Source organism: Priapulus caudatus, unplaced genomic scaffold (assembly GCF_000485595.1).
Source record: "Priapulus caudatus unplaced genomic scaffold, Priapulus_caudatus-5.0.1 Scaffold128, whole genome shotgun sequence".
In the NCBI taxonomy this organism is placed as follows: domain Eukaryota; kingdom Metazoa; phylum Priapulida; class Priapulimorpha; order Priapulimorphida; family Priapulidae; genus Priapulus; species Priapulus caudatus.
This window is the reverse complement of record NW_014577189.1, coordinates 221,647-234,146: the sequence shown is the minus strand read 5'-3', so window position 1 is coordinate 234,146 and position 12,500 is coordinate 221,647. Positions and strand designations below refer to the sequence as shown.

The 12,500-nt window shown below is 45.0% G+C and overlaps 1 protein-coding gene across 1 annotated transcript in view; it reads right to left on the bottom strand.

Moving 5' to 3' along the window:
• The window catches only part of LOC106805810 (phenylalanine-4-hydroxylase-like), a 47,875-nt gene that overhangs the window by 14,181 nt on the left and 21,194 nt on the right, over window positions 1-12,500 (bottom strand). The window contains 3 exon segments of the mRNA XM_014807550.1: window positions 585-830; window positions 8,709-8,785; window positions 10,545-10,737. Of these exon segments, the coding sequence (XP_014663036.1) occupies window positions 585-830; window positions 8,709-8,785; window positions 10,545-10,737 (516 nt within the window).

The following is a 12,500-nucleotide window of genomic DNA, read 5'->3' as shown; positions in this document are numbered from 1 at the left end:
GAGGCAAAAGTTAAGAGCGGTGACGGGGCTCGGTCGGCGCGGTGACGTCACGCCAGGTAACAAATCGCCGGGGGCTGAATGCATTTCAATTTCGTAGTGTACAGTGTATAGATTCCGGCGCCAATAACAATCGGTCAAGTGGCTTTTCAACCGATAATTACCGAATAATTATTTGACGCCTCTCGAGTGGGCTTAATTGTCGATATATATACATATTTATAATATATATATTATATGATATATTTATGAATTTATTTATATATGTATATATATATGTGTGTGTGTACAAATACTTTGATTGTACCTGGCGATGTGTTCATCGGACAGCACATATATATGCGCGACTATTTACAACGCCATACGTACGCACGCGAAGTCAACAAATTCACAGCCGTGATGAATACATACACGCCCATACATACGAATAATTAACGGCCCAAACTTGAGTCCACTCCATCCGCAAAGCCACGCTGGGCCGGCCGCATGGACGCGTGTGACGCCCTAGACTTCTCGCAACCTCGCAAGCTGACTATCTGCACGGATGTTGAAAGCAGGCGCGCGCACGCAGAAATCCACACCTTTACCTCGAATGATTTTAATATCCGGTGCAGTGAAATCAGTCCGTCGTGCAAAGCAAACAGGAGAGTCGCCTTCCTGATTGGGCGGTCATCTGACACGACGGCGCCATTTTCGATGACGTCAAACACCTCGTCCTCGCTGATGGAGCCATCTTTGGACAGCGTGCGCTGACGCTCGATCTCCTCGTTGTGCGTGTGCGTCTCGAACTTTGCGTCAGAAATGAGCGACCTGCGTCGCGACGGGTAGCCATGCTGAAACGGAGAGAAGATGGCGACATTTTTTCAGTGGTTCTCGCGCGTCTTCGTCGTTCTCGCGGCGTGATAGAGAGGGAAGGCAGAAGGAATATGTCTAAGGCGTAGAGCGCTGCGAGCTTGAGTGGGGGCAGGCAGTTACGACTGACTTCAAATTTTTGACATTTGTTCACGAGGGATAGTTTAAATTTACTATCACCACAGTTGTGCCAGTGTTTTCGTGCGCGTGCGGTGTGTGTGTGTGTGTGTGTGTGTGTGTGTGTGTGTGTGTTGTGTGTGTGTGTGTGTGTGTGTGTGTGTCGCAGGCGGCGGCGTAAGCCCAGCTTTTATTGTGTGGCGCGTTCGTTTTTCAATCGTTGGGCAATTTTCTGCTTGATCGCCAGTGGGCGTTTGTACATTGCCGCATTTGTTGCCGGGGGGTCTAAGTACACCCATAGTTGCGCAGCACGCGAAGCCAGGGGGGGTCCGGCACCTCTTCCCTTCCGGTCCTCCTCCCCTTGTCCTAGCAGCGCCCTTCTTGTGGCGGCGCAATGGCGAACCGACAGGCGAGGAGCCAAGGGCGACCGCGAGCGGGGGGAGGTGGTGGGAGGGGCGGCTGTTCAACGATGCTTCACCTCAACGTTGACGGACCCTCTCCGCACGATGGAGATTTTGCATATATTTACACTAAAATTGCGAGGCGACCGTGAGGTGAAATTCTTCGCAAGTTTTCAAAATTATTATTCTTTTTGGCTTGGGGGAGGGCCCTCGGGGGGGTTTGTCGAACGCCGCCCGAACGGCCTCCGTGCTACGGGCCTGGTGTGTGTGTGTGTGTGTGTTTGTGTGTGTGTGTGTGTGTGTGTGTGTGTGTGTGTGTGTCGTGTGTGTTGTGTGTGTGTGTGTGTGTGTGCTCGTGTTTGTTAAGATCGCTCCTGATCCGCCCAGCGTTCCGCGACAGTCGAATTCCCTCCTGCTAGTTCTTTGCTCTTTGCTTGAGTCATCGCTAGCAACTATCTTGATTGTAATTCTCTGTCGTCAGGCCTTAAGTTACGTGTTTGATCGACCTGATTTTGCTTTCTCGCTCACGTATTCAGGACTAATTTAATCGTTTACGAATTCCTTCGTTCGTTCGTTTATTCATCATTCGTTCGTTCGTTTGTTCGTTCGTTCGTTTCGTTCGTCTTGTTCGTTGCGTTCTTTTCTTTCGTCTCGTTTACTGTTTGTTCGTTTTTCTCTCTCGTTGCGTCTCATGCGTTTTCGTCTCGTTCGTTTCTCTCCTCTTCTTGTCGTTCCCTGTTCCGTTCTTCGTATTTGTTTGTTTCACCGTTCGGGTTCGTTCACCCTCATTCCATCTAAGTCTCATTCATGATGCATGCTCACTTCATATGCGCTTTATGCGTTTAGTTCACTGATTAATATGTAAATAATGAACTTCCTTGTTTAACTGAAGACTGACTAGGCATATCAGCGGCTGACAACTGGCAAACTCCGCCGTTCATGCGCGCATTCAGGACAAAGAAGCTCTTTATCGGTACCTCCCACTTCATTTCGACCGTCTGCTTAGTTCTTCTATACTCAGGTCAAATTGCCGGATGTCTTCTTGGTCACACGGCTCCCCAGAAAGGCGTAGTAACTATGAAACGCTTTGATAAGTTAACTTCATTATATAAGCACCCAGCAACTACTTTCAATGTCCACTTCGCGACTACCTCACGACCGCCCTCTCGGCACATAATGATCCGAATAATAAATGCTATCCTAACAAAAATCGTCGCGCGAGCTCACCTAACTGTTTTTATGGCTATACATATATATATATATATCTATATATATATATATATACTCGTATAAGTCAGACAACATCACTTTATATTGACTGATCTAAATATACGTCGTTTGGGATACGGCTGCGTATACGCAACCCAGATTTAATGGTTGCTGCGTGTTTTATCGCAAGTTGCGTGTTTGTCGGATTGAGGCTGTCGTGCTCACTACTGTATAGCTCCACCACATATAATGTATAGGTAAGGCTGAAGCGCTAGTCTTCTATCAACCGCGTGAGAATATGATGCAGGTATGGCATGGTAAGAAAATTTTTACACATTACTTCACTGTAGGACCTGCGAATTCACAAACTGAAAGTAATGTCTGATAGTAAGATGTCATGTGGCGCTAAAAGCTCTTGGGCGTTGTAAGTAACCGCTCTCTCGTTATGGCCGCTATATCTTAACGCAAATATAATAAACATTCCTGGAAATCACGTCACATTGACTTTCACGTGGCTTATTGGTCATTATTATTGTCTAGGCATTCAGCGAAAAATGCTGTGTTTCACGCCCGTGTTGAATTGATATCGCGCGCTCTAAGCGGAAAAGAGTCTGTTTAATAAAAGATCCGTGATTAAATCTTTGCTCAACGACATTATCGGAGATGCGCGAGCTCTTCGTATGTAACGCTGGAAGCTAAAGGCTAACTTAACCCTCGTGCGCCTTGCTGCGCGTTAGGGGGAGTGGCGGTTCGACACAGCGCACTTGTGGGCGCTTTTGCGCACACAGCACCGGACAGCACACAGCACACACACACTGTTTCACATCACACACACACACAGCACACAACACACACATCGGCTTCACACAGGCACACACCGGAGCAACACTCACGTCATTGACCTCCACTTCCTCCACTCACTCACAGCACGACAGCACGACGACCACACACACACACACCACACACACACACACACACACAGCACACGACACACACACACAGGATCCACTACACACCGACGCAAATCGACACATACACACTACACAGCACGCAGGCACACAGCACACATCCCACCTTCACACACCACAATTCTTTCCCGACTTGCTCGCGCGCCGCTCGCGCACACGGACAACTACTCATCTGCACACCATAAACGCCCACGCACGCACGCACGCACGCACGGACACACACACACACAGGCTTTCCCCAACACACACACACACACTGGCGATTTATTAATGAGTATTATAATTATTTAAATCACCAAGCCTAGCATATTCAAATATTGTGGTTTTTCTGGTTTATATTAATACCCGTCACGGCCGACCTTACTCGCAGTGTGAGTACGGGCGTGTGATAGTCAGCGCACGGGTGTGACGTCACAAACGAATCTGACTATAAAATGGTAATCAGGCAGTAACGTTTAGCCTTGTTGTGTTTACTAGAAGGCACACACTGTGGCGGAAATTATATTACCACGGGCTGGCGCATCATTTTTAGGTCGTGGTCGTCTGCATCAGTACGGTGCAGCCGCGCATGAGAGCAATAGGCTTTTCGCAATACACGTATGCACGTGTACCCGCGCTTTATTGGCCCATGGCGACTTTAACGGGCGCGCATCGGCTTAAAACCGAAATGTTTAACCGTTAACGTGGCAATAGGATTATATTTATTTAAACGCGAATAGGAATTCAGTTAAACGGGGTCCACATTCGCTTAAACCAAGATGTCTATGGATTAATACTCCTAATGCACGTTATTTTAATCAGACACGTTTATTCTTATACGGATTTTCCTGAATTAGTGGGTTGCCGACTCCTGGCCCGCGCGATAAAGCGGGTGATCACGATACTAATGCTGAGCAAGCAATGAACGGTAAGGACGTTAGGCTTTTATTAGCCCGCTGTCTAAGCGGCTGTTTTCTTACGGTCAAATGCAATTATGTTCTCGCCACAGTTGGTTTAAATGGTTCAAGACGCTGCAATTATTCTCCTCGCGGCTCGAGCCTTCTCCCCATGAGTAACCTTGGGAATACCTATATTGGTGCCCATTCACCAGAAATCGTTATCTTGTATCCGTGTTTTTATTGTAAGCGACCTTACATGGCATTAAAATATTTCCGTGTGTTTATATTTTCCGCAAGCCATTAAAATCCAATAACGGACTAAGCGGCAATTACTGAAAAAATCTTTTTTCTTTCGCGGGGTTTTCTACCATTCCTTTGCGTGTGATTTCTTGTGGGTCCATGGCAATCCACGAATTTTATTTGTAGGCTCCACACGTAAATATCATGTGATCATATGTCGAATTTGCTGATTCCGGAGTGAATAGTGTGCGTAACTAGTTTTTATGATACTACTTTTATCTTTTTAAAACCGCTCGACATGCTCGTAGTTCGTAATCTGTTTATGTTGGCAATTATTGAGGAAAGTGGGTTCGTAAAAATGGGCCATTGGCGGGTTATAAATGGCGCTTACCTTGCTAGTTTTGTCTTCCATCTGATCTTTTGGTGCTCTTCACCAGTCAATTTTAGACAGCTCCAGCGTTACTGATACTGCTTGGCCAAATTTTAGCATATGTTTGTCTAACCCCAACATGCGTGCGGATTTTCTGCGTTGTCGAACCAAGTTTTCGCAACATGTTTGAAAGTGTGTTTTTCAGCAGCGGTGGACCTGCCATCCTAAGGTATAGCATTTGGCACAAACAACTTCCTAATTCTATATACTAAACAACAAACCCGACGATATACTAGCTGATACTGGCACATTAAATCTGGATAATCTTCAGGTTTATGTGCATATTATTCCAAGCGATGTTTTTTAGATGTATCTGGGTGTTGTGATTATTCATGATTTTCAACTTTGATGATGCAACACTTTGTCTTTTTGATGCTAATGGGATAAAATGGCCAGCAGTTCTCAGGGGTAAAATAGCGCAGGGTGGAGCCATTTTGGCCCATGCAGGTATCAGTCGAATTATATTTTGTTGCTCATGGTTAATACCAATCCTTTTTTCCCTTTTTTGTTTTTTTTTTTTTTTTTTTTTTCATATAATTTTTCTGCATTATTGTAATGTTTGCAGAAAGCGCACCATGCCTAGACATTAGCGTCCGAAAAACAAGCGCAAGGCAGTCCTGGGATGATGAGTCCAATTGAAACCACATCTCACGTGCTTCACGTTTGCGCAGCATTGGTCGCGCGTTGAACATGGAACAGCCTTATTTGAGCGCTGCAAAACAGTTCAACTTCCAGGCAGATTAAAAAGAAGAAATCTGTTGAGGCATAGATGGTACAGGAAAGGGCTCTGAGGCACACATGTGCAGTCAGGAAAGAACGGCGCATGTGGTATGCTGTGGGAGAGAGTGGAGTGAAATTCAGTTTTATGGCATAGAGTGTAACAAAGTGGTGTCACCAACAGATGCAGCAGGACTGAAAATTGCTGTAAAACAGGCGAATCCAGAAGCTTTCGGTTCCCGTTGCAGAAAGAGGGTATGTCAGGGAAGGAAGGTGAAAGAGGACTGAGGACTTCGGAGGAAACATAGAGGAAGTTTATGAGTTTTGCTATCTGGGTGATATGGTGGACTGTGAGTGGGTAGCAGAGAGAACTGTGAGAGTTTAGAGTAGCGGCCTGCATGGAAGAAATGGAGAGAGATGGGCTAGTTTGCTTAGTAAACAGACAGTATTCCGTTAAAGAGTCAGAGGCAAATGTCTATGAAGCTGTATATAGATCAGTTTTGTTATAATGGGCGTGGAAGTGGTGGGCTAATGACAAGAAAGAGTATGACCGATGTAATTGAGAAGATGTGATAAGAAAGATGCTAAAGGTACAAGCTTGGAACCGTTAAATGGCAGGATAGGTTATCCAGTGAAGAAGTGGCAAAGGCGATGTTGGTTTAAGAGTAGATACGAGGAATACGCAACGTAACAGTAGAAGACTGCAATGGTTTGGCATGTTAGAAGGGAGCAGCGAAAGAGGAGTACTGAGGTTTGTCGAAGAATTAGAGATCCCTAGGAAAAAAGACCGGTTGGCAGAGACCGCAAAGGAGAGCATGGATTCCGGACCGTAGCGTGCAAACAAGATCTCTGTTCTTAGGCTGGCCTCGAAGTATAGATGAAGGACTACAACGCAGGAACAGCAGAAGGGTGGAGGAGGATCAATCGCAAGTCGCAACGCCCAGGCAGTCGTGGAAAAGATGGAAGCTATAAACAAGATGATGATGATGATGAATGAAAGTCTGTTGGAGGATGGTTCGCGCGATGCAGAGCTGTATTTTCTGTGGCGATTTGTAGGCAGTTAAAAACCACGCTAATGAAGGCTGGATACGTTGTAAATAGATTGCCACCAGAGTGGGCCAGGAGAGACAGGTGGCGATGAATGTGCTAAGGTAGTCCTCTGATTAGCTGATATGAGGGTGATCTTAGTTCACATCCGTGAATTGTATGATGATAACAGTACTTTGTGTGACTAAAACTAAATGTCCATTTTTACGCCCTTGGCAATGGCGCATTTTACCGAGAGGTCGGGTAAGAATGGCGCATCAGCGATACAAAATCTTCTCTTGGATCACAATAGTCCGAATTTTACAAGTCATTTTTAAGTCAGCTAGAGGATGACGAAGGTTTATTGTTTGCTCTTCCTTCTTGGTGCCTGTTGTAATAGCACAAGTGTCATTATCAATTTATACATTTGTTTGTCTTTTTCCGCTGTTTAATCTGTGAATTTTCTCCATGCCAAAGTAAAGTGGCATTTTAACCGCCACTCTTCTATTCAACATGTATTTTTATGTGAATACCACGAAAATTGGTACCCACCCGACGTACAGGGAGAGAAGGGTTGGCACGAGAGAACAAGGCGCGACTTGATGAGACAGTTGAGAGATCGTGGCAGCTACAGGTGAAGAGAAGGAGGTCTGCCGAAATGAAAAGCACTATGGAGGGAAGTGGAGACGATGGTGAGCCGAGAGAGGCACGAAGAATAGGGTTAGGATAGTTAGCGATAGATGTTAAAGAATGCGCACAATCGTACAGGCACACATGATAGAGGTGGAATAGTACTATCATTATATATCTATGGGAGAGTGAGTGAGTAATAGTGATAGCGAATTAAATGGTACGAATTATAGAGGGTAAAAGTATTAAAATAGTTGGAGAGTGAGACGATGATAGATAAGTACACCTACTCATAATGGGTATCGAGTGTCTATGCATGAATATCAGAGCCGCTTCCGGAGCGGTTCTGAAGCGTCATGTAGAAGCGAAGGAACATTGATATATCAAAGAGAGCTCGAGATGGCTTTGAGCTTATGGCAGTCCCATGCAGGCCGCCTAGTCTATTGTCATGGTATAGAAAGACATAGACGATAGACGACGGGCAAGCTCTACATTTCTCTGTCATTTAGATACCCTGGCTTTAGCTTGTGGACTATTAGTGGTACGCGAGCGGGCCCACGAGTGGAACATGTGTTCGACGGTTTCCAAAACGCAGGCGCAGTGTTCAAACGCATGATTAAAACTCAACCGGTTTGTGACTACCAGCTTCCGCGATTCCGAGGGCCCCTACATACACGGCAATAAATATTTGTCGCACACGGAAGTACGTGATCCCGCGAAGTATTATTTGTCAATAGACAGTCACATAGCTCTGCCGTAAATACGACGACCGCTTCGCCATCAGTAGAGGCGCAGGCGAGCTAGCAGCCGGTGCCAGACATGCGCGGTTCAATAGAGTACTTTCCGTGTTATAGGACTCGCGCTGAACAAAACACATACAAATCAAGTGATATATTATATTATATATATATCTATATATATGTGTGTGGGGGGGGGGGTGTGTGCGTGCGTGCGTGGCGCTGCCAATGCGTCTGTGCGTGCGCGCGCTGCAGTGTGTGTATGTGTGTGTGTGTGTGTGTGTGTGTGTGTGTGTGTGTGTGTGTGTGTGTGTGTGTGTGTGTGTGTGTGTGTGTGTGTGTGTGTGTGTGTGTGTGTTGTGTGTGTGTGTGTGTGTGTGTGTGTGTGTGTGTGTGTGCAGCGATATAGGTTTGCGCGTACAGTGCGTTTGGAGTACAACCTTTCTTTTATTTTAATTAAAACTAATCAGAAGCCGTACAAATATAATGCCAACTAATTTATTTACATCCATTATTTGACGGATCTGCCATCGCTTACGCGCCAGAGATAACGGCGTCTTTCGTGTTCCTAAAGCGCCTTCTTCTACGAGAACATGACAAAAACATCGGAGAGCAACTTGAATTCGTCAACTCGGGAAACGAGTGAGAAAGCTCACGGGGGCCACCAACCGACCTACATCCAGCTGTGAGTGATGGTGTGCGATGACGCTCAATGCAACATTACCGTGTCTGTTTGGATCGCTTAACATTAGCTCGATATTATTATTGACCGGCACATTTCCTGATTCTCTTTCACGCGCTCCTCTATTTATACGTATGAATGCGTTTTATTCAGTTCGTTGACGCCATAGCCGCGCGGCTCGTCGAGGTTTACACGCGCGCGCGCGCCGCCCCGAGCACCATGCTCGCATATCGACTTCAAAAAACGTGAAATAACATGTACGTTTCTCTCATTATCATCGACTTCATAGGTGACCTTTTCGTTTTAGGTAAGCGCAAACATGGCCTCCATCGCCTCCACCGCGTATTCACGTGGTAAGCCACCATACAACATACGGTGCGCATCATCATACACGCAAAATCTTAGGTGTACCAGCTATACAGCACACGAGCCATATCTCGTAACGCATAATGCATAATGCATAACGCATAATGCACCCTCTACGGCGGCGCTATAGTTATTGTACAACAGTAGAAGGCGTCCATAGGCAGCAGGCCTGAATAAGCATCAAACAGAAATTAATTTAAAATACTCACACTGTGTCGTCGCATACACAACATACACTTTATTCATGTTAAATAACTACAGATTCATGCACTATGCTTAGCTCGAAACTTTTGCCAGCGCTATGATGCGAATTTCTACAAAGTAGTCACATTTCAAACACAAAAATGGCCAACCGGTCACCATGGCTACGCCACTTGACGGAATGTCACAACTACACGACAATACCAATTTTACTTCTAATGCTTTCTAGACGTCCATGAGGCACAAAAAATGAGCATAATGCAGATTATTGCACTCTAGTGCCGAATTTCACCGAAAAAAAGAATTTTCTGGAGACCAAATGTTGCAAAAATTTGAGAAGGCTTACTGTTTTATACCACGTCATGATAACACGTACACCGAAGATGAAGAAGAACAAATGCTTTTATTCACTCCTAATATGGTCTTAGCGTACGTGAGATGTAAACTATGTCGATTCACATTATTATTCCAGTTGGCCATTGAATGCCAAACATATTTAACAAATACGGCGTCTTTCTTTCCTTAAACGTCAGTTTAAAGACGATATTAGACTTGTAAAAAACTATAGAAAATACGGTTGCGTTTACTTGTCGCTAATGCCACCGAAGAGAACGAAATAAAACTCGCAAGCCCGAAGCGTAGGTATGTAGCGTATTCAATTATATCTTGATTATATTTATATCTCTGCTTTGCCGATGCAACATCTCTAGTCGGTACTGGATAATTTGTTAGATACAAAACCGAGAGATCTCAACATTTCAGCTTGTTGTTCCGACATGGTCTACGGACAGTCGCCTACTATAGACACAATGCAGTAATTAACAGGCGCTAAATATGGACGCGGAAGTATACACGACTGCGCCTAAAGGTTGTCTAGAAATGATGCCCAGCGAGAGCACTAATGTTCATTGTTAAATGATGGATGGATGGATGGATGGATGGATGGATGGATGGATGGATGGATGGATGGATGGATGGATGGATGGATGGATGGATGGATGGATGAATGGATGAATGGATATATATATAAGTATAATGACAACTATTATTTCTTTGTGACCGACCTTACACACTACTACTTACTACTCCTTACCTGTGAGCTGCTCTGGGCTGACGGATACTGTTCGCTGTAGCGTGACTTCAGCAGCGGACGAGTTCGTGCGCAGATGTTTGACGAGACGGATGATGGCATCCTTAGCACCCTCACATTGAGCGAATATCTCGTACTGCAGTCCCGCCTTCTTTGATTTACGCGACTCGATGTGGAGCAGGTTGACGTGGTAACTCTGCAGTGGTTGAAAAAAAATTACCAGATGACCACGCTATCATGAATTTCTCATGAACAGTATTCAATAAATAGTACTAATAATACTGTTATATGTATGTACGATACACTCACACGATTGTATTGCACGGTTGTGTATGTGTATGTGTGTGTGTGTGTGTGTGTGTGTGTGTGTGTGTGTGTGTGTGTGTGTGTGTGTGTGTGTGTGTGTGTGTGTGTGTGTGTGTGTGTGTGTGTATGAGTGTGTGTATGTGTAGAGGGATGCGGCGATGTGTTTTCTTGGTGTATGTCACCCGAGAGGCGACAATTCGACCATTTTGTCACAGCAGTGACAACGATAACGCTGTCGAACTTCTGGCGACCTCTAGTGACACGAGAAACAGCACAAGTAAGCCAGCCGCTTTTTTAGGAGCAGTTGTAGATGATGTCTGTGGTGTTAAGACTGCCTGACTGTCAAGCAGTTCATGGATCTGTATAGTAATCACCAGGACGCTGCTAAACTCTTCGTAAAGATGATTACGTCATGTAATCTAGGTCCCCTACTAGCAGACTAGTTCTGTTTGATAGTGAGCTTGGTAATGGTAGTTTAACACGGGTGTCTTCGTGAGTGCGTGGGTGCGTGCGAGCGTGTGTACATGCGAGCGTGCGTGCAAGTGTGTGCGCGCAAGATCTAGCGTTGTAGTAAAGTAGCAGTGAGTGTGCGGGAGTGTGTGGAGGACAGTGAGAGGAGGACGTCAACAAGAGAGAGAGAGAGAGAGAGAGAAAGAGAGAGAGAGAGAGGGAGAGAGAGAGAGGGGGGGAGAGAGGGGAAGGATGAGAGAGCGAACCTGACTGCGTATAAACGCGAATTTTTGCATGTGAGTGTTACATGAACTTTATAATCATTTATATATTATTGTATATACATGAGTACTCTATGGTATTGTTAGACATATAATGTCATTAGCCGACTGAATAACTATAATAAGCTGAAAAGTGTAACCTACCAGCTGTGTACCTTTTCGACATATGTATATGTCGCATGTCAAACACAATGTCAGTTATGGTAATGTTGATCACAAACCTAGTAGCCACTCTTGGCGCGTTGGCTGCATAGAAACCCCGCGAAATTCAATGGAACCTGCATTCAATGTATGCACGTTTCCGGTATACCTATTTCTGCGACCGACGAAGAGATTATGTGTTTAGGTTATAGGCGAATTATATAATTACTATAAACCTACTCTAAATACACGTTCGATATAACTATAACCACACTTTAAACCCTGTATATAGTTATAAACTATGAACTAACACTAAGTCCAGGTTCGGTACAAAACTGTAAACCCTTAATCATGGTTAGATTTAGCTGTGATTCGGCCCTTTTTGCACGCAAGTGAGATTCCCGGTCGGGGTTCGTGACCCATGCCTTATAGAGTATCCCCAAACATTAGATTTACGTTCAATTGCGAGGTGGTCATTTGCAGAGCATCGCGCAACCACAATGACCGTTTCAACATGCCATATTGCGCCCCCCGAAAGTGGTCATGATTACTAAACTACGAATGCGAATTATGAATGGACACCATTATTGCATCACGGTCGGACATTTACCGAAAATATCTGAATGTTACGACGCCCCGATCTTTGAGTCTTGGCAATTAAGAGAAGCGACAGCGGTATACCCGAGCAGTAGCGAGTCTACTGCAGCACGCAGTAGTGTTGGGGCTGTAACAAAAACAGGTTGTATATTTTATACTATAGTCTATACTAAAAATACTAATC